The sequence below is a fragment of the Myotis lucifugus genome, unplaced genomic scaffold (assembly GCF_000147115.1).
Source record: "Myotis lucifugus unplaced genomic scaffold, Myoluc2.0 scaffold_0, whole genome shotgun sequence".
Taxonomy (NCBI): Eukaryota; Metazoa; Chordata; class Mammalia; order Chiroptera; family Vespertilionidae; genus Myotis; species Myotis lucifugus.
Window position 1 is genome coordinate 44541050 of NW_005871048.1, and position 19016 is coordinate 44560065.

General features: G+C 37.5%; 1 protein-coding gene across 1 annotated transcript in view; it reads left to right on the top strand.

Moving 5' to 3' along the window:
• ADAMTS6 (ADAM metallopeptidase with thrombospondin type 1 motif 6) overlaps nt 1-19016 on the top strand; it is a 221523-nt gene that overhangs the window by 3232 nt on the left and 199275 nt on the right. The window contains 3 exon segments of the mRNA XM_014452423.2: nt 5573-5711; nt 8220-8584; nt 18510-18678. Coding sequence (XP_014307909.1) covers nt 5615-5711; nt 8220-8584; nt 18510-18678 — 631 coding nt within the window. The 5' untranslated portion in view covers nt 5573-5614.

Below are 19016 nucleotides of genomic sequence, written 5' to 3' on the forward strand. Positions count from 1 at the left end.
AGTGCGAGGACACTTCACATCACATGTAATCTAATTTAATCTCTCAACGAGTCTTTGTTAGGTAGGTACCATTATCACAGTTTTATAGATGAGATAACAGATCCAGAGAGTTTAAATAACTTGGAGTCAAGCCAGGACTCAAAGCCTTTGTGCTTTTCCATGATAATGCTTCTGCTATACAATGTAGAGTTAATGCATTATAATTTCTGGACAATTATGTAATGCTTTAATGTTAGTCTGAATTTTGGAAACTATATCTGTTAGTGTCTCTACATAGTTGTTGGTGATATGCAGATTAACTTCTTCAGCAGGTGTCAGAAAGTAAGTTAACTCATTCATTAAAAAGAAAAATGTTTTTTAACCCGTTTGTTAAAGATTACCCACTTTGTTGATGGAAAAAAAATTCTGTAAGAAACTTGGCACTCTGATATTTATCTGCTAAAATGTTATCATCTGGTATAAAATAATAATTAGTTAAGTAGGGAGCATACCAGGGAAAGGCAAGAAAGGAAACCAAGAGGCTGACAGAGGCCTTATTTCCATAGTTTAGGCCCTAGATTGGTTTTATCCTGAGAATAGCAGGGAGCCCTTGAAGGTTATTGAGCAAGAGAGGGTCACTGTCACTTTGGTGGCTATTGTTAGGGAAGGAAGGATTGCTCAACCCCGGGTCAACCTTTAAACCCTAGCCACCTCCCCTGAGGTTTGTGCCTCCCATGTAGTATTCACAAGTCTTAAGCTGTCAGGGGGGCAAGGGGTTCCCAAAGATCCGGGATCAGAAGTTGAAATGGTTCCTGCTACCCTGTGTCCCCAGCCCTCAGGCCCTAGCCTGAATGCAATTGACCTTGATGAAGCCATCCTCATCCTCATTTTCACTCATCTCTGGACAGATCCCCTTCTTGTCTCTTGTCTCAGGTAGTGGGCAGTGCTGGTAGCTGGTGCGGTATTTTCGGCAGAGGTGGCATTTGGTAGCAAGTGCAATGAGGAGAGAAAGGACCATAGCCACCAGCACAACCCCTATCAGCACAGGCCATGCCGGGCCTGGTGCATGATCCAGGGGGTCGTGGCTGATGCTATCGGGGAGCTCTGAGAGCCCCACAGCTGTTTAGCTTGTCTCACTCATGGAGTGGCTGGAAGACACCTGTGATCCTCAGCCTTGGCAAGAAGAGCCCTGTCTCTAAGGAGATCCCTAGGTACCAGGGCACAGAGTTCTGTTGGAGGACCAGCTAGGGCTAGAGAGTATCTGCAGGTAGAGTACCTAAATCAGAGGAGTACCTGGTAGGAGTATGCAGGTTAAGAAACCCCCCTGATTTGTAGTTTCTTTCCTGCTCCCAGGGATTTGTGGATTTCCTCTCCCAGTCCCCCCTAACCCATCCATTTTTATTGTGAGTTGACTGAATATGGTCAGATATGTTTGTTGTTGATATTAGTTGAGCTTGAGCCAACTCATTTACTTACTATTAATTTTCTTCACTGGCACTGGAGGCTTGAAAAAAAGTGGGGAGCGAGGGCTGGAGTGAATAAAGGAGAGAGAAAAACCAAATTTATTGAGTGTCCATGTGCCAGATAGCTAGTGGTGGAACCAAGACTGTAGCTCTGGTTTGTTTAACCTCAAAGCTTCTGCTCTTTCTGCCATGCACCAATGCCCTTTTCACTACAAATCCTTAAATCCAATGTTAGTCTACTTCTGGCCAAGTAGTTACATATTTTTCCTCTCAATGCTATGGCTTACTTAACTTGGGTGTATACAGGACAGTGTTAGTAATGGTAAAAGTGGAGGTTACAAAACTGTGAAGAGCAGGAGATTTCTCAAGGGGGAAAGGAGTTAACTCTAAGAAATGAGACCAGCTAACTATATTGTTTGTCATTAGTTTGTATAAGTTTGTCATTAGTTTTAGAATCCGAGAAAACAGGAGCAAAAATAATGAATGATTCAGTACAAATCTATCACCACTACTAGAAAACTAATTGAAATGTGTTAGTTATATATTAACACGTTAAAAGAAGATTACTTTTAAAGTGTAGGAGGGATTCATTTAATGTTGGACATTATTATGGAAGCACTCAATTGATCTGAAAAAAAAAAAAGAAAACAAATGAAGAATGGAAGCTGTTAATGAAACAACTGTTATGGAGTTCGAGATTGTATTTAAGTAGGTTGGGAGTCAAGAGAAATGGATTATTTTCATTACTGATATTGAATAATGGTGTGACTTAATCTCTTTATAGATGTTTGCCTAAGAAAGGCTATGTTGTGCCTGCTGCCTTGCCTAAATCACTGTAGAAGTACATAATTTTGAAATGAGACAATTGTGTATAAGGTTGCTTAAAACTGTTCACGTTAATTAACCTATACCATTTATGAATATCTTATTTGATACTGGTTGTATGCAACTGCTATTGAATATTTAAGTTAGGGTGCCTTAAACTGGAAGTGTGATGTAATAGAAAGAATTTAGACTTTAGATCCAAGTAGCCCAGCGTATGACTCTGGGCTCTGCTTTTCTCTAGCTATATTCTGTGACCACTATGAGCTTCAATTTCTTTATCTGTACATTGCAATTGCTGCAAACAAAAACAACCAACCCCCCCCCTGCCACCCCCCCCCCCCATAAATTTAGTGGCTTAAAATTGCACACATTTATTATCTCAGAGTTTCTGTGGTTCAGGAGTCTGGGCATGGCTGAGCTATACACCTTGTATTCAGGGTATCTCATGAAGCACAATGAAGGTGTTGGCAAGGACTGGGGTTACCACAGAAGGCTCAACCGGGAAGGATCTGCTTCTAAGCTTACATATTAGCGGGCAGAATTCAGTTTCTTGCAGGCTATTGCACCGAGAGCCTGGTTTCCTTGCCAGTGGTTATCTGAAAGCTGCTCTCAGTTCCTTGCCATGGGAGCCGCTCCATATGGCAGCTTGCTTCATCAATTCAACAAGGGAGAGAGCCTACCAGTAAGGTGGAAGTTAGAATCTTGTGTAATCGAATCATGGAAGTGACATCCCCTCCACATTGAGGTCTTCAAGCGGTTAGGAGCAAATTACTCGTGGGAAGGGCGTTACACAAAGGCGTGGATATCAGGAAGCACTATTATTGGAGTGTGCCTCACACAGGGACACTAATCCTCCTGCATAAGATTGTTGTGAATATTCAGAGAAGTGTAATATATTAAAAATTCTCCTTATTTTTGATCTGACCTTAAACTACTTTTCTAGATGTTACCTATTAGTCTTCTGCATAAGAATCAAACTTACTATTATTATTAATACTATTTTCCATTTTTGTCTTACCATTTGGACTCTGTGGAATCTATTTCTTTATAGTGATTGCCCCCAGCAATTTGACTTGTGAAATTCTGTTCATCTTCTAGGACCTATCTCAAAGGCTACTTTTTAAATAAATTTTCCTTGACTCATCTTTCTCTGATTCAGAAGTCATCTCCCTCATCTGATTTGTAACACCTTTTCATAACTGCGTTAGGGCATATGTCAATCTGCCTTGAATTTTTTCTTTGTTACTTAGATTATAAGCAATGATTCTGTCTTAATCTTTTCAAAGGAAAAGATTATAACATCCTTTTGAAAATATAATAAGACAATATTTGTTGATTAATGAATTAGTTTTTCCAAAGTTTAGCAGTTTAATAACTTGTAGAGACAGACACAAAGAATTTTAAATGGTTGTGATTGTTTTATATGTTATAAAGCCAATATTTCTAGCATCCTAGGAAATAAAGTATTGCACATAATTTTCCAATGAACTACAAATATCCTTTTATATGCCTAAAGTGATTGTAACAACCATTTATTTATTCATTCATTTTTTTAACCAACAAATATGTTACCATTTATTATGATAAGCCCGTATATTAGAGACCTAAGATGAAAATCTCTAACATCTTTTGTGTATTTCTCTATATTTATAGTAAGCTATATTTTTAAACATTTTTTTAATATATTTTATTGATTTTTTTACAGAGAGGAAGGGAGAGAGATAGAGAGTTAGAAACATTGATGAGAGAAAAACATCGATCAGCTGCCTCCTGCACATCTCCTACTGGGGATGTGCCCACAACCCAGGTACATGCCCTTGACCGGAATCGAACCTGGGACCTTTCAGTCCACAGGCCGACGCTCTATCCACTGAGCCAAACCGGTTTCGGCAGTAAGCTATATTTTTTAAAAAATATATGTTTTTATTGATTTTAGAGAGGATGGGAGCTCGATCCACACTGGGGATCAAGCCTGCAACCCAGGCATATGCCCTGATGGGGAATTGAACCTTGACTTCCTGGTTCATAGGTCAACACTTAACCACTGAACCACACTAGCCAGGCTGTAGGAAGCTATCTTATTAAGAGCAATTTAACCTTTTGCTCCTAGCTCAGGCATAGTATTTTGAGTATCAGACACTGACTGTCACACAGTTATATGCGCAGTTGTAACTGTTAAACCATGTAAGTGAGGACTGCTTGCTTCTGCACCAAACTGTATTGATTTGGAGTACTAAAACTACTTTTTAGTTTTTTATCCTTTTTTGGTCACTATTGTGCTGTTAGTGAGATAGTTTCCGGTTCCTTTGTTGGGAAATCAGTTTTCTGTATAAAAATGTAAATTCATGGACTCTGAGTGAAGTTATAAGTTGAAGAGAAAGTCCATGAGATAAGACATGAAATCTGTTGAGATACCTGAAATGAATTTTTAAAAATTATTTTCTTTTCAGAAAATGAATTTCGTTTCCTTTCAGTTAGATTCTAGGTAGTTGACGTTGGCTTGTATGTGTTGCCTTATAAGTCATACAAGACTTCCAGATAAAGTCAAGGGTTGCAGCAAATATGGTTAAACTTTTCAGAAGTTTAGTTTATGTTATTGTCTGAGCATTCAGACAGCGGCTAAATGTCACCGTGTGTTTGTAAATCTAGTCTGTAAGAAAAGAAGGATAGGTGCCTCATAAAGCACACATCAATCTGTGGATTTGAGTGTTATAAAAAGCATGTAAAGGGATGGGATCACATCCTGTTTAACATTTTCATAAAATGAACTTTGATTGTGAAGTCAGCCTACTTTTTATTTTTATCAAAAGGAGGTTAGTCACTGTACCCATACATTGTTATCTTCAAAGTATTTTTTTAAAAGAATTTTTATTTCTCTTCAGATTTGTTCTTTGATTATTAAATAGCTTTGACATTATCCTGCTAAACATTTTGGTTTCTAACTCTGTGTTTAGTCTTGTGAATTTTATTTAGACTATAAAGAACAACAATGGCCTAATTTAACTATATTAAGTTATTTCATAATACATGTCCTTTGGCAAGCATTCGGCAATATAGATCTGTCTGTTCAGGGTATTTTTCAGTTAACTTAAAATTTTCCTGTTTTTCTATGTTAAAAAATGGCCATACTTTAGTAACTAATCAGCCTAATGCTTTTGCTTGTGAACATTTTACCATCATTAATTTTTCATTTTGGATTGAGAAAATGAATCCAGATATAGAAGAAAGTACAGGATGTTGGGAAAAAGTACCTGTTAAACAGTGGATCATCTAATAACTAATTTGCTATGGTATTGACTCTCTAGCACATAGGTAACCCTCCAAAAAATCATCCAGTTTGCTAAATTATGGAAATTTTGTGGAAGACGTTGACCTGGATTTTGAGCCTCATCATGGCTTCATCGGAATTTCATAGTGACCACCGGCTCTCATACAGTTCACAAGGTAGGATTCCTGCTTTTGAAACTGACAAAAAATATTGCTATTAATCAACTACAGTCCTGCGCTCTACCAGCTGAACTATTGAAGGAACTGAATATTTAGTTTGGGTGAACATTTTCTTTGGGATATGTAGTGATAGGAGCAGAGGCCTACAGTGTCAGTTCAGTGCACATTTCATAAATGTTAAGGCCTCTGAAAGTCTGTTTAACTTGTTTCACTGGTATTTAATATCCAGTGGATTTTAGAGTTGACTGGTCTTTTTCAAAAGATATAGACCAGGCATCTTCTTCTGAATCTGAAACATTGATAGGTTCATTCATTGCTAGAGTATACAGGTAAAGTCATGTTCAAATGGAACCCAAAGGTTTATACTATGAAAGAGCAAGAAACTAGACACATCCTATATAATAAAAGGCTACTATGCAAATTGACCAAAGGGCAGAACAACCGGTTGCTATGACGTGCACTGACCACCAGGGGGCAGCCGCTCAACACAGGAGCTATCCCCTGGTAGTCCGTGTGCTCCCACAGGGGGAGCGCCACTCAGCCAGAAGCTGGGCTCATGGCTGGCAAGTGCAGCGGCGGTGGTGGGAGCCTCTCCCGCTTCCGAGGCAGCGCTAAGCAGTCAGTGGGACATCCCCCAAGGACTCCTGGACTGCGAAAGGGCTCAGGCCAGACTGAGGGACCCCCCCACCCCCCGCCTCGAGTGCATGATTTTCGTGCACTGGGCCTCTAGTTCTGATATGAGATTTTTAAAATATGGACCCTTAGTGAAAAAGTGCTTTTTCTAACTTAAGAATTCTGATCTAAGATCTAGAACCTGGGTAAGAAGGTAGAGCCCTATGATTTTCATTCATAGAATTGAACTTTGTATCATAGGAAATATCTTAACAGAAAGATCCCAGGAAGAAATGTCATTTTGTTTTCCATGAGCCAGTCCAATCCTTATAGAATTAGAAAGAGCAGACCTTTTGTAATCCCCTTCCATGAATGTATAGTAACAGATCATTTTTTTTGGTGCTGAGAAACCAGATTTTCAAGGCTATTATAGATTGATGTCTAGAAATCCATACATACAAAATGTGGATCTCAAAGTAGATCAATAAAGCCATAGCATTTGGTATGAACTCTTATTCATGAGAAATAAAATAAATATTATCTTTCAAATTATTTCCATTTGGTCATGGTTTCATGGGAGTTTATATTTGTGAGTGAGCTCCATGTAGAGACAGTAAGGCATCAGGCAGCCATTTGGTTTTCCTTGGTAGTAAACCCCGCTAAAGAAAGATGTAGTTAAGAAGGTAGATTGGTAATGTTTAGTACACCTAAGTGAGGAAAATATGATTTAATAGTCCTCTGAATTTTTTGTCATTCTGATACCTTTTAAAACACCTTTAGTGAGATATAATAGGTATACCATATAATTTACCCATTTACAGTATACAATTCAAATGGTTTACAGTATATTCACAGAGTTGTATAACCATAACTACAATCAATTTTAGAACATTTTCATCATCCTAAAAAGAAACCTATACCCATTAATAGTCACTCATAAATTCCCTCTAAACCATTCTACACCCCTAGCCCTAGGCAACCTCTAATCTACTTCTGTCTCTAGAGATTTGCCTATTCTGGATATTTCCATATAAGTGAAATCATATAACATATAATCTTTTGTGACTGGTTTCTTTCACTTAGCATATTTTTATAATGTTAGATAATGAACTTTAATTATGAAGGCAGTTATTATGAAGATCTGTTCATGTCATAGCATGTATCAGCACTGTATCCCCTTATTGCAGAATAATATCTCATTATGTAAGTGAATATACTACATTTTACTCATTTATTCATCATTTGATGGGCATTTGGGTTATTTCTTCCTTTTGGCTATTATGGACAATGCTGCCATAAACATTCATGTACAAGTTTTGTGTGGATATGTGTTTTCATTTTTCTGGGTGTATACCTAGCAGTGGAATTGTTGGGTCAGATGGTAGTTCCATGTTTAATTTTGGAGGAATTGCCAGACTGTTTCACAAAGTGGCTAGCTGATAATTTTTTTTTAAAAAAATGTCTTCAAGGCTGTTGAGATTCTTTATAAACTCTTTGGATAACTTTCACAAACATTTTATGTGAGCTAAATTCTATTCTTTTACATATGTGTGTTTTTCACTGTTTTAACTTTCAATATAAAATATTCATATTTCCTGTGTAATTTCCCCTTAGAATTCATGTTTTTCAAAATTAAATTGTAAAAATAAAAATAGTCTTTTAAAATAATGTTATTTTGAGGAATTAAATAATTGAAACTTAATTCATCTTTAGATTTGAAACTTTTACTCTTTTATTTTTGTATACTATAACATTTTTTTCCATAACTCACCCATGATGGTTCATAGTTTTAGCTGATATGGTTGTTATTTACACTGCTACTTTGTTGTTCTGTTAAATTATCTTTTCTTCCGTGTGTTTTTTTTCTGGATACTCTGCTTTATGATTACGAAGAGGAATTCCTGACTTACCTAGAACACTACCAGCTAACTATTCCAATAAGGGTTGACCAAAATGGAGCTTTCCTCAGCTTTACTGTGAAAAATGATAAACACTCGAGGAGAAGACGGAGTATGGACCCTATCGATCCACAGCAGGCAGCATCTAAGTTATTTTTTAAACTTTCAGCCTATGGCAAGCACTTTCACCTAAACTTGACTCTCAACACGGATTTTGTGTCCAAACATTTTACCGTAGAATACTGGGGGAAAGATGGGCCTCAGTGGAAACATGATTTTTTAGACAACTGTCACTACACAGGATACTTGGAAGATCAACATAGTACAACCAAAGTGGCTTTAAGCAACTGTATTGGGTTGGTAAGTAGATGTTATAATTTTAAATTTCTTATGGGGATATAAAGTCTCAATGTAAATGTCTTTCCTCAGATTAATAAATATGTATATACAACATCTAAATATTTTTGTTATTTCTGCTGCCTTTGCTTTTGATAGTCTTTTTGATAATATCTGTATTGATTTTTCAAAGTCAGAGCAACATTAAAAACCCTATATTGTTAGTAGAAAAATGAATGAAACCTCAGGTTTAATTTTAGATTTAAGTTTTTTTTCTGTTCAAATAAGATATCTTTTATGCATAAACAAAACCCAATCATTGGTGAAGAGTTTAAGGTTATGTGTGCATGTATGTGCGTGTATTATTTCAGGAAACTACGACACTGATTGCCTCTTTAGGTTTCTTTCTATAATGTCTTTCTCTGGTTGTCAGCATAGCTTAATTATGTGTGACCTACTTATGGTTATAAATTCTTTAAAAATTTTTTTTAAAAAATTGATTTTAGAGAGGAGGGAGAGAGAGAAAGAGAGAGAGAGAGAGAGAGAGAGAGAGAGAGAGAGAGAGAGAACATCGATGTGAAAGATTGCCTTTGATTGTTTGCTTTCCTGTACATGCCCTGATCAGGGAGCAAACCCAAAATGTGGGCATGTGCCCTGACCAGGAATCTAACCCGCCATCCTTCAGTGTATGGGACAAATGCTCCAATTAAGTGAACCAGACTGGCGAGGGTGGTTATAAATTCTTGAAGCAAAATCTTTTATACCAATATCTCTTTATTAAATAAAATTTTGCTGCATTTATCTGAAGATTGATTATAAATCTTATTTTACTTAGATTTCAAGAGTGTAGGGTCTATCCTGGGCATTTGAGTCCATTCTAGTCTAATGGTAAATACACAGTTCAAGGTTGCAAAACAAAGCATATTCCCATATTTCCACTACTGCTTTTATCATATTCAGGCTAATGTAGATGTTCCATTAAAGCTCTATTTGTGTAAAAGCACAATTTTTTTTTTTTTTTTTGGCTGCAAAAAGCTTTATTATTTCCATTTGGTCCAGTGCATGGGAAAGGGCTCCAGGGTGGTTAAAAGGGTGGCTAGTGGTTTCAGGGAGAGGCTCAGGCAAAAGCCAGACACCAGGGGATGCAGAGGGGCCCCTCAAAGGACTCTGGGCTCTAAAGGCTCCCAGCGGTGCCTGAGGGTGAGCCTTTCGAAAAGATACCCGCCCAGCCCAGACTGCGGATGTGAGTCAGGTGGTTGCCCATCTTCTTGATGAGCTTCATCCTCACCCCGGAAGTGGTTCTGCAGGAAGTCACAGAGAGGAGGGTCTGCGCAGGTAGAACCCAGGGCCTGCAGCTCCTGAAGGACCTGGTTCAGGTTCCTCTCCAAGACCAGGGCGGCTTCCATGGCGTCCTGAGTTTTGTTCCACTCATCTTTGTCGGCTTCAGCACGTCCTGGAAAAAAACTCGGCCACGGAGCTGGTTTTGCGAAAGGGGCCCCGCCCTTCAGAGCCACATGGTGGTCGAAATAGAAGCCCAGAGAGAGGTAGGTGTGGGAGGCCTGAAGGTGCAGGTTGGCCAAGTGGCTGAGGGCAGTCTCCATCTGGGTGGAATAATTCTGACGAATTTGGGAGCTCACGTTGTTCGGCAATAAGGAGTTTAGGTTAAAAAACGGCATTGGCTGGTCTCAGAGGCTGAGAGGATGGCCTGAGTTGGTTCCGAAGGTGGTGAGTGGTGCGAGGCTGGAAGAAGGGGTGTCCCTGGGTCTGTTCCATCCAAACACTGTTGAAGCAAGAGACGGATATGAGGGATCTGCCAAGAGCACAAACTTTTTTTTTTTTTTTTAAATCCTCAACCAAGGATATTTTTTCTCCGTTGATTTTTAGAGAGTGGAGGGAAGTGGGAGAGACAGAGAGAAACACCGATGTGTGAGAGACACATTGATTGGTTGCCTCCCACAAGCCCCCTGACCAGGGCTGGGAGCCTGCAACTGAGGTGCTTGCCCTTGACCGGAATTAAACCCGAGACCCTTCAGTCTGCAGGCTGACACTCTATCCACTGAGCCAAACTGTCTAGGCAAGAGCACAAACATTTTGATGCTCAAGTCATACTTTCAGAAACTGTTTTTTTCTATATTCTATCACATTCATATTCTTATTCCTAGGTTAATATAAAAAATACATAATTAAAGTTGGAGTTAAGTCCTAAATTTGAAAGGAGTATTAGGAACCACACAGTTTAGGAAAATTTTCATTATAAGTATAAATAAGAATTTGCTCAGATTGTCTATTTTCTATAGTTGTTAGTGGGTCAAAATGATTAGATTTTAAGATTTGGGGTTAATTCCTATAAATAGAAACATTGAGTACTTTTATCACTAGTTTCTCTGTATACAGTGTTAGGCTTTATATACACAATAGATTTATCTTTTTGAATAAAAATAAATTATTCAAAGTAGATATGTGTTTTAAAAGCTTTCATATGTTTAAATGACATTTGCTGTTAAATATGATAGAAAAGTACCATTCTCAGTCATTGATCAAGCCCTCTAAATTTGGCATTAACATTAATTATGCCATTGATAGTTTTAACAGGGTGGTGAAAGGAACAAATTTGAGATTTAGAAAGAAACACACACTAATTCCATTGTGAAATTTGAGGGGACAGGAGTGATTGGAGGTGTGAAGGTGAGTTAGAACATTTAGGAGATAATGAAGGCCTTTACAAAATTATGGCACTGAGAATGGAGAAGATAAAATAAATTTGAAGATAAAATAAATTTGGTGAGAAAATTTAGAGGATTTGTATTTTATTAAATTTTTCTTCCCTAGCATCTAATAAGACCATATATTAGATGGTAGATATTTTATAATATTTTAGGAAGTTGAAATAGAGAGAGAAAGGGAGAGAGAAATATTGATCAGTCCCTACTGTATGTACCCTGATCTGGATCGAATCCAAAACCTGACTGAGAATTGAACCTTCGACCTTTTGGTGCACGGGATGCACCAACAAACTGAGCCACACCAGCCAGGGCCACCTGATTATACTTCATCCTCATTGAGACTTTCTGTCTCTTGTTCTCGTTCCCTCTCTTTATTAACACCTTTCTTTTTTACTTTGCTTCCTATTGAAACTGCATGGTCTATGTTGACTAACTTTGATTACTTGATTAAGGTGAGGTCTGCCATGTTTGTCCACTGAAGTTACTGTTTACCTCTTGGCAGCTGATAAGGAATTTGTGAACAGATACTGGGGGACTATGTAAATATCCTATTCCTCATCACACTTTTACCCACCAGTCTTAGTAATCCTTGTCTTCATTCTTATTTTGTATCATGTTATATTTTTAATCAAATGAATATGTGTAGAAGTTTTTTTTTTAAAAAATCCTACTTTTTTTCTAGCAGGTTTTGCTCAGTGGATAGAGCGTCAGCCTCTGGACTGAAGGGTCCTGGGTTTGATTCTGGTCTAGGGTATGTGCCAGGGTTGTGGGCTTGATCCCCAGTAGGGGGCATGCAGGAAGCAGCCCATCAGTGATTCTCTTTCTTTCTTTTTTTTTTTAAATATATTTTATTGATTTTTTACAGAGAGAAAGGGAGAGGGATAGAGAGCTAGAAACATCGATGAGAGAGAAACATCGATCAGCTGCCTCCTGCACACCCCCCACTGGGGATGTGCCCGCAAACAAGAATAAAACCTGACCGGAATCGAACCCGGGACCTCAGTGATTCTCTTTCATCATTGATGTTTCTATCTCTCTCTCCCTTCCTCTCTGAAATCAATAAAAATATAGTAAAAACAAAAAAAGCCTACTTTTCAAAGGCCCCTTGTAACCAATTCTGTTTTTAACTGTTTATAAAAAATAGTTTTCAATGTAGAGATCAATAGTGTTTGTTTCTAATCATATTTCCTTATCCATAGTTTGTGTTACAGCCCTTGTACCATTCAAAAGAAAAGATTTCTAACATTATAGTCTATCAGCTGTTTTAAGTAATGTCACAGTTTAGGACTACGGCTTTCTTATCTAGGTCTTGTTTTTCTGAAGTTTCTATTTTTTTTGTCTTATTGAGGAAAAAAAATATATGATTGTTTTAACACAGTGATTAATATTCAGTTTTTTAGTTCTTATATCTATTGTGTGATATACAGGGTGGGTTAAAAGTAGGTTTACAGTTGTAAGTACACAAAACACAGAGTTTATTCTTGTATTTAATTATTGTATTATTTTCCATACAAACAACTGTAAGCCTACTTTTGCCCTACCCTGTATATTTCATTCTTCTTTGGAAATACTTTTCTTGGAGTTTACTGGTTACTTAATTTTTTGAGTTACTACACATCTCTCATCTTGGGATTTATTTTTTTCTAGGCTAGTAACACATCTTCCTCTTTCTGTGTTTACATTCTGGTTTTGTTAGAGAACATCTTCAAGTAGTTACCTCAAAAAAGGTGCCTGGGAAGTAAAATTTCGGAGTCCTTGCCTATTTGAAAGTGACTTTATGTTGTCCTCATGTTTGGTTAATAAATTTAGCTGAATGTGAGAGTCTAAGTTCAAAATCATTTTCCTTCAGAACCATGGATGGTGTAATCAGGAAAGGGAAATATGGGGCATTAAATTTATTTATATGGTTTTATATCTTAGGAAAAGACTTAAAGATCTAAAAAACGACATTGGTTCATTTTGGGTGGCATACATATACTTGTTTTTTTTTTTTCTTAAAATTTTTTCTTCAGTGAAAGTGATCTTTTCCTTCCTGTTTCAAGAATTTTATAATCATGTGGTAAGCTGTGGGTCTTCTTTCCTGATCTCTCCTTGGTGTTTGATGGGTGCTTTCAATTTAAAGGCCTTCTTCTAGGTTAGAGAAATTAAAAAATGTTTTCTTAAAAATTTTCTTTTCTTGTTTCTCTCCTTACCCTTCTGTGATTGGTTTTCTGCTTCTCTTATCTCTCTTTTTCATCTTTTTTCTCTTTTGTTCAATGAGATTTTCCCAATTTTGCATTCTTTTTTTCCCCTTTAATTGATTTAAAAATTACAGCAGTCATATTTCTAATTTTCAAGAAGGCTTCCTGTCTTGGTTGTTCCTTTCTTTATATATTGTGTTTGTTTCATGAAACATGATTTTCTTTCATCTCTCTGAAGATACTGAAGACTATATAGCTAGTTAGAAAAGACCAGTGACCCCAGTAGACTTTCTATTCATTTTGTTATAGCCACAGTTGCCTTTCTACTTTTTCCATTACTCATTTATCTATTCATGAAATACTTATAAATACCTGTCATTTAATAGGCACTGCTCTAGGTGCTATGAGTACAACAGTGAACAAAACAAAAGTCCCTATCATCATTTAACTTGCATTCTAATGGAGTATACACAATAAGATAAATAAAAAAAAATCATAGTGTGCTGTGTAATGGTAAGTTCTGAGGTGGAAAAATATTGAGTAAAAACATTAAGGGAGTCTGGCCAGTGTGCTCAGTGGTTGAGCATCAACCTATGAACCAGAAGGTCACGGTTCAATTCCCCATCAGGGCACATGCCAGGGTTGCAGGCTCGATCCCCAGTGGGGGATGTGTAGGAGGCATCCAATCAATGATTCCCTCTCATCATTGATGTTTCTATCTCTCTCTCCCTCTCCCTTCCTCTCTGAAATCAACAAAAATATATTTAAAAAAAACTTTAAGGGAAATGAGGAAGGGAATGCTGACATCTTAGGGATAATTTTTCCAGGTGTACAAAGGTCTGATCTTAGAGTGTTGAGGAAAAGCAAGAATACCGTGGCCAGAGCTAAGTGAAAGAGAGGAAGAATAATGGAAGGTGAAGTTAGAAAGGGAACTGGAGGCCAGATGTTAGATTTTAGAGGACACAACTAGGGTAAAATTAATGATAACTCCAAGCTTGAGGCCTGAACAACTGGAAAAATATAGCAGTCATCAAATGGCATGAGAAAGACTCAGGCATTAATTGAGACGGAAAAGTTATAGAAAGAATAGTTTGGGGGTTGGTACATATCAGAAGTTCAGTTGAACACGTTAAATTTGAGAAGTTATATTGCATATTGGATATGCAGAAGAGAGATGTGAATTTGAACTTACAAATTTGGGAGTCATCAATATATAGATGACAGAGACAGGAGATTACATGGAATTGCTTAGGTGGGGAGAATAGATAGAATAAAGGAGAGGTTTAAGGGCTGAATCTTTGGGTACTCCAATGGGTTAAGGAGGTCAGAAAGATAAGGAGGAGACCAGCAAAGAACAGTAGAATAAGAAATTGAAGGACAACCAGATAAATATTCTAGAAGCCAAGTAAGAAAGTATTTCAAGAGAAAAATGTCAAAATAAGAGTAGGACCGAAAACTAACCACTGAATTTATCAATGAGGAGGTTGTTGGTGACTTTGACTAAAGCAGTTATGGTGAAGTCATGGTGGGGTTTGGAAAAGAGGCAAAAACCTGTTGGCAAAGGTTTAAGAAGGAATGGGAGAAAGGACTATACAGATAATGATTTTAGAAAAGCAAGCAATGTCAGTTGCTGCAGGCACAAGTTGGGGTGAGAGGTTTTGTTTTGTTTTGTTTTGTTTGATAGGAATGATTATAGAGAGAAGGGAAGTTTCTGAAGTGATGTTCTTGATAGATACAGAAGGGATGGACTCATCTGCATAAATACAATAATTGTCCGTAGCTAGGAGAACATGCAGCTCATCCATAATAACAGGATATAAAATAGATTATATGGATGAGATTCAGGTAGGTGGGGTGTTTGTTGTTGTAGGACTTTGCAGGAGGTTGTGCCATGTTTATTGGAACAGGAGATGGAAAAATGAGGTGTTAGGATATTAAGAAGAGAGGAGAAAGTATGAAATATTTACCCAGAAGAGCAGCATACTGAATAAATCAGAGAAACATAGTATAATTGCCATGAAGCGTTAAGGACACAGATGAAATTATGATGATGAAATTCAAGTGAGACCAGCTGGCATCTTGGTGTACTTTCCTCTGGCTAAATGAAGCTGCAAGGTTATAGGCCCAGAGTAGCAAAGTTGAATTTAATCTGCAACTTGCCATAGTCTCAATTTCAAGGGTTCCATTCTTCTATCTTTCCAGTACTGTCTCTAGTATCTCAACTCTAAGAGACAGCCCTTTTATGCCCAACATGACCCACTAATCCTTTTCATTGTCCACCCAATCCATGTCTTCACTTCCCTCCAAACCCACCTTCAATTCCCTTCATGGAATTTATTTGACTAAACTACAACACTGATCACTTTACTCACATTTCTGTTCCAATGTCACCTTATTGGACAGGATGACTCTGACCATCCTAAATAGTTTGTGTAATTCCCTCACTTCTAATTACTTTCTATTCTCTTACACTGCTTTATTTTTCGTGTTAACATTTATCACTACCTGATTGATCATTTATTTATCTAATGAATGAATTCCTTTTTTTTTCTAGCTCCTCCCACCAGAATGTAAGCTCCATGATAGAGTTGGAACTTTGTTTTGTTCATTATTGTATCCCCACCATCTAGAACAGTACCTGCCCTATCATAGGCATTCGAACATAGTTGGTGAATGAATAAAGTCACAAACCACCCTCAGAGGATAAGGGAATTATAGTACAGTGGCTAAGAGTCCAGCTCCAAAGTCTATCAAGTGAGTTTGTTACTTAACTTTGCTCAGTCTCCGCTTGTCATCTGCACAGAGGAACTGAGAGTAGTACTTACTTCAAAGAGCTATTAAGATGAAATGTAAAAAATAACAATGATGAAATGAGATGATATGTGTGAACATCTTACAGAGTACTTAACACACAAAATCTCTGGATTTTCTTCTGGAGTCTTTCCATTCTTGAAATTAGAGATTGTATCTGCTTACAAGGCTTGTGACTCTATTTTCCCAGCAACCTGAGATTCTTGGCTTGAGTGACTTGCCCACAGTCTAGGATGACTTTAGTACTCTAGACCCCACTTTCTACCTTTCAGGGCAGTACTCTAGACCCCACTTTCTACCCTGTCCTCTTACCAAGACTTCTCATGCATCCCCTCCTTCCTGTAGGAACCGTGTTCAGTTTACTGTCACACTGCTAACCTTCCTGGTAAAGTAATTCATGCTCAGGTATTAGCGTTTGTTAATGTCAGATTAGGCTATTCCTGTCAGTATTTGCATTTAATTTAGAGACTAATATTTTTAAAGTAAAGCAGACAATGGTGAAAATAATATGAAGTGACTAAGGGCCGTTTTGTTTTGGTGTTTTTTTTGTTTTTATATTCCTTAGCTCACTTCGTACAGGTGGCTGCCAACTTCATCTCTAAGTTAGAGCAGTTCTGACTATGCCTTATCTTTCTTTCCAAGCATATTATACGCAACATGAATTTCCTTAAACAGAATCATAGAGGCTTAGATTCAAAGGGGCCTCAGAGATTATCAGGACCAGAGGCTTTCAGCTTCTTCCCCTTCTTTTTAAAGAAGCAAAACCCTTTTCTCAAGTGAAATGTTATGTGGAAACTTCATATATAGATGAATAAAAGCACAGCTGATTCCTAAACCCGGGACTCCAAGCTGTGTAGGTCTCTCTTTGTTGTCTGGGGCAGTCCCCTGAGGGCACTTCCATGGAACCCTTAGGGCTCCCCAGAGTGCTGTTTTAAAACCACTAATTTACACCAACCCTTTCATTTTCCAGCTGAGGAAATACCCGGGGAGTTTGTGTTTTATCCAGTGTTACAGGGTAAATTAGTCGGATTAAGAGCAGTCCTCTCATGTGCCACACTTAGGAAAATACTATTAGACAGGGATGGAACGTCTTATTTCTGATGCAGATAACTTTTACTATCTCATTTCTTTTAATTAGCAATTTTTTATTTAGTGTAATACATGTGGGACACTTTCTGTGGCTGTAACTGATACAGAGAAGTAGGAGATAGAACCCTTTGCCTTAAGAAAGCATCTAGTATACTTGGGAAGATAACACATGCAGTTGAAAAGCTATAATACATTGAAACACAGCTCCAGGAGTTGAGATGTAGGAAAGCAGTGTGGAATTAATTAAAAATAAATAAATTAAAAATAAATAATAAGCTCTGTTGGAACTCGGGGGGTGGGGGAAGCTACTCCAGTTGAGCTAGAGAAAGTTTTAAAGAGAAGTGACTGAGCTGAGTAGGACTTGGCTCAATAACTAGGTGTAAGGCAATTAATACTGTGAATAAGAGCAGAATTTTGTGTGTTTTCCAGCTCCTTCACTTGCCTCTGTATAATACTGAGCAAGTTCTTAACCTTTGAGCCTGTTACTTCATTGGCAAAACAGTGATATATGGCAGGTATATTAATTAAGGACATACTAATTGGTGAAACCTAAACCTTAAAATGTCAGTTATCACAATAAAAGTTTATTTCTCCTTTGTATCAGCGTCTATGTTCAACAGCTTTCCATGAGGTCCTTCAGGGACCCAAGTTTTTTTCTCTTTTGGGTTCCACCTTCCCTAGGTCTTTTTTTTTTTTTTTCTGGACAGAGAGTGGGGAATTCTGCAGGGGAGGTTTTCAGGGGCTTGGCCTGAAGGTCATGTACAACACTGCCCATTTTCTATTGGCCAAGCTGATTTACAAAGTTATACCTAAACACAGAGGAGGTAGTGTGCAAAATTTGGAAAGAAAATAAGTCTTCGTGAGCACATAGAGATCTCTGCGACCTCATAGAGTTGTTAGGAGGATTGGAGGAAATAATGTATGTGTCATGCTTTGTACAGGGCATAACATGTAGAGGTACTTAAACATCCATTTTAAAGGAAAGGAAAATTTATATAATGTTTTGCTGAGTATGGACAATTTACTTAATTTTTATTAACATGTGTTTTAACCTTTTTGGAGAGGTATCCTTTTATTTTTAACTTTTGGTACTGATGATATTCAAATGCTTCTTCTTGGCAAATTCTTTGTTTCTTTTTCTGTTAGCATGGTGTTATTGCAACAGAAGATGAAGAATATTTTATTGAACCATTAAAGAATACCACAGAGGATTCCAAACAGTTTAGTTATGAAAATGGCCATCCCCATGTAATTTACAAAAAGTCTACCCTTCAGCAACGGCATATGTATGATCACTCCCATTGCGGGGTTTCTGGTGAGTGAGCGACATACTGTATTGTGTTGCCATTCTGTTTCTTCTGGCAAGGTTAATAATAATAAGCAAATAATAATTTGAGTAATTAAAATGATAATGTCCAGAGTCCTCTTTAAAAATGTCACCTATCAGTAGTGTTAAGTCAATCTTGGAATCTCTTTGAAATAGAAATCTGTGTAAAATTTTATTACTTTTTCTTTGAAGGGGAAAGAAGCCCACCTTATTTCATCCAGGTAGTAGTTATAGTTCTCATGCACAGGTGTTCCATAGCACTCGGTGCTGTTTGCTTAGCTTGATATTTTTATGCTAGCGACAGGAATCTAGACACTTGAATAAGA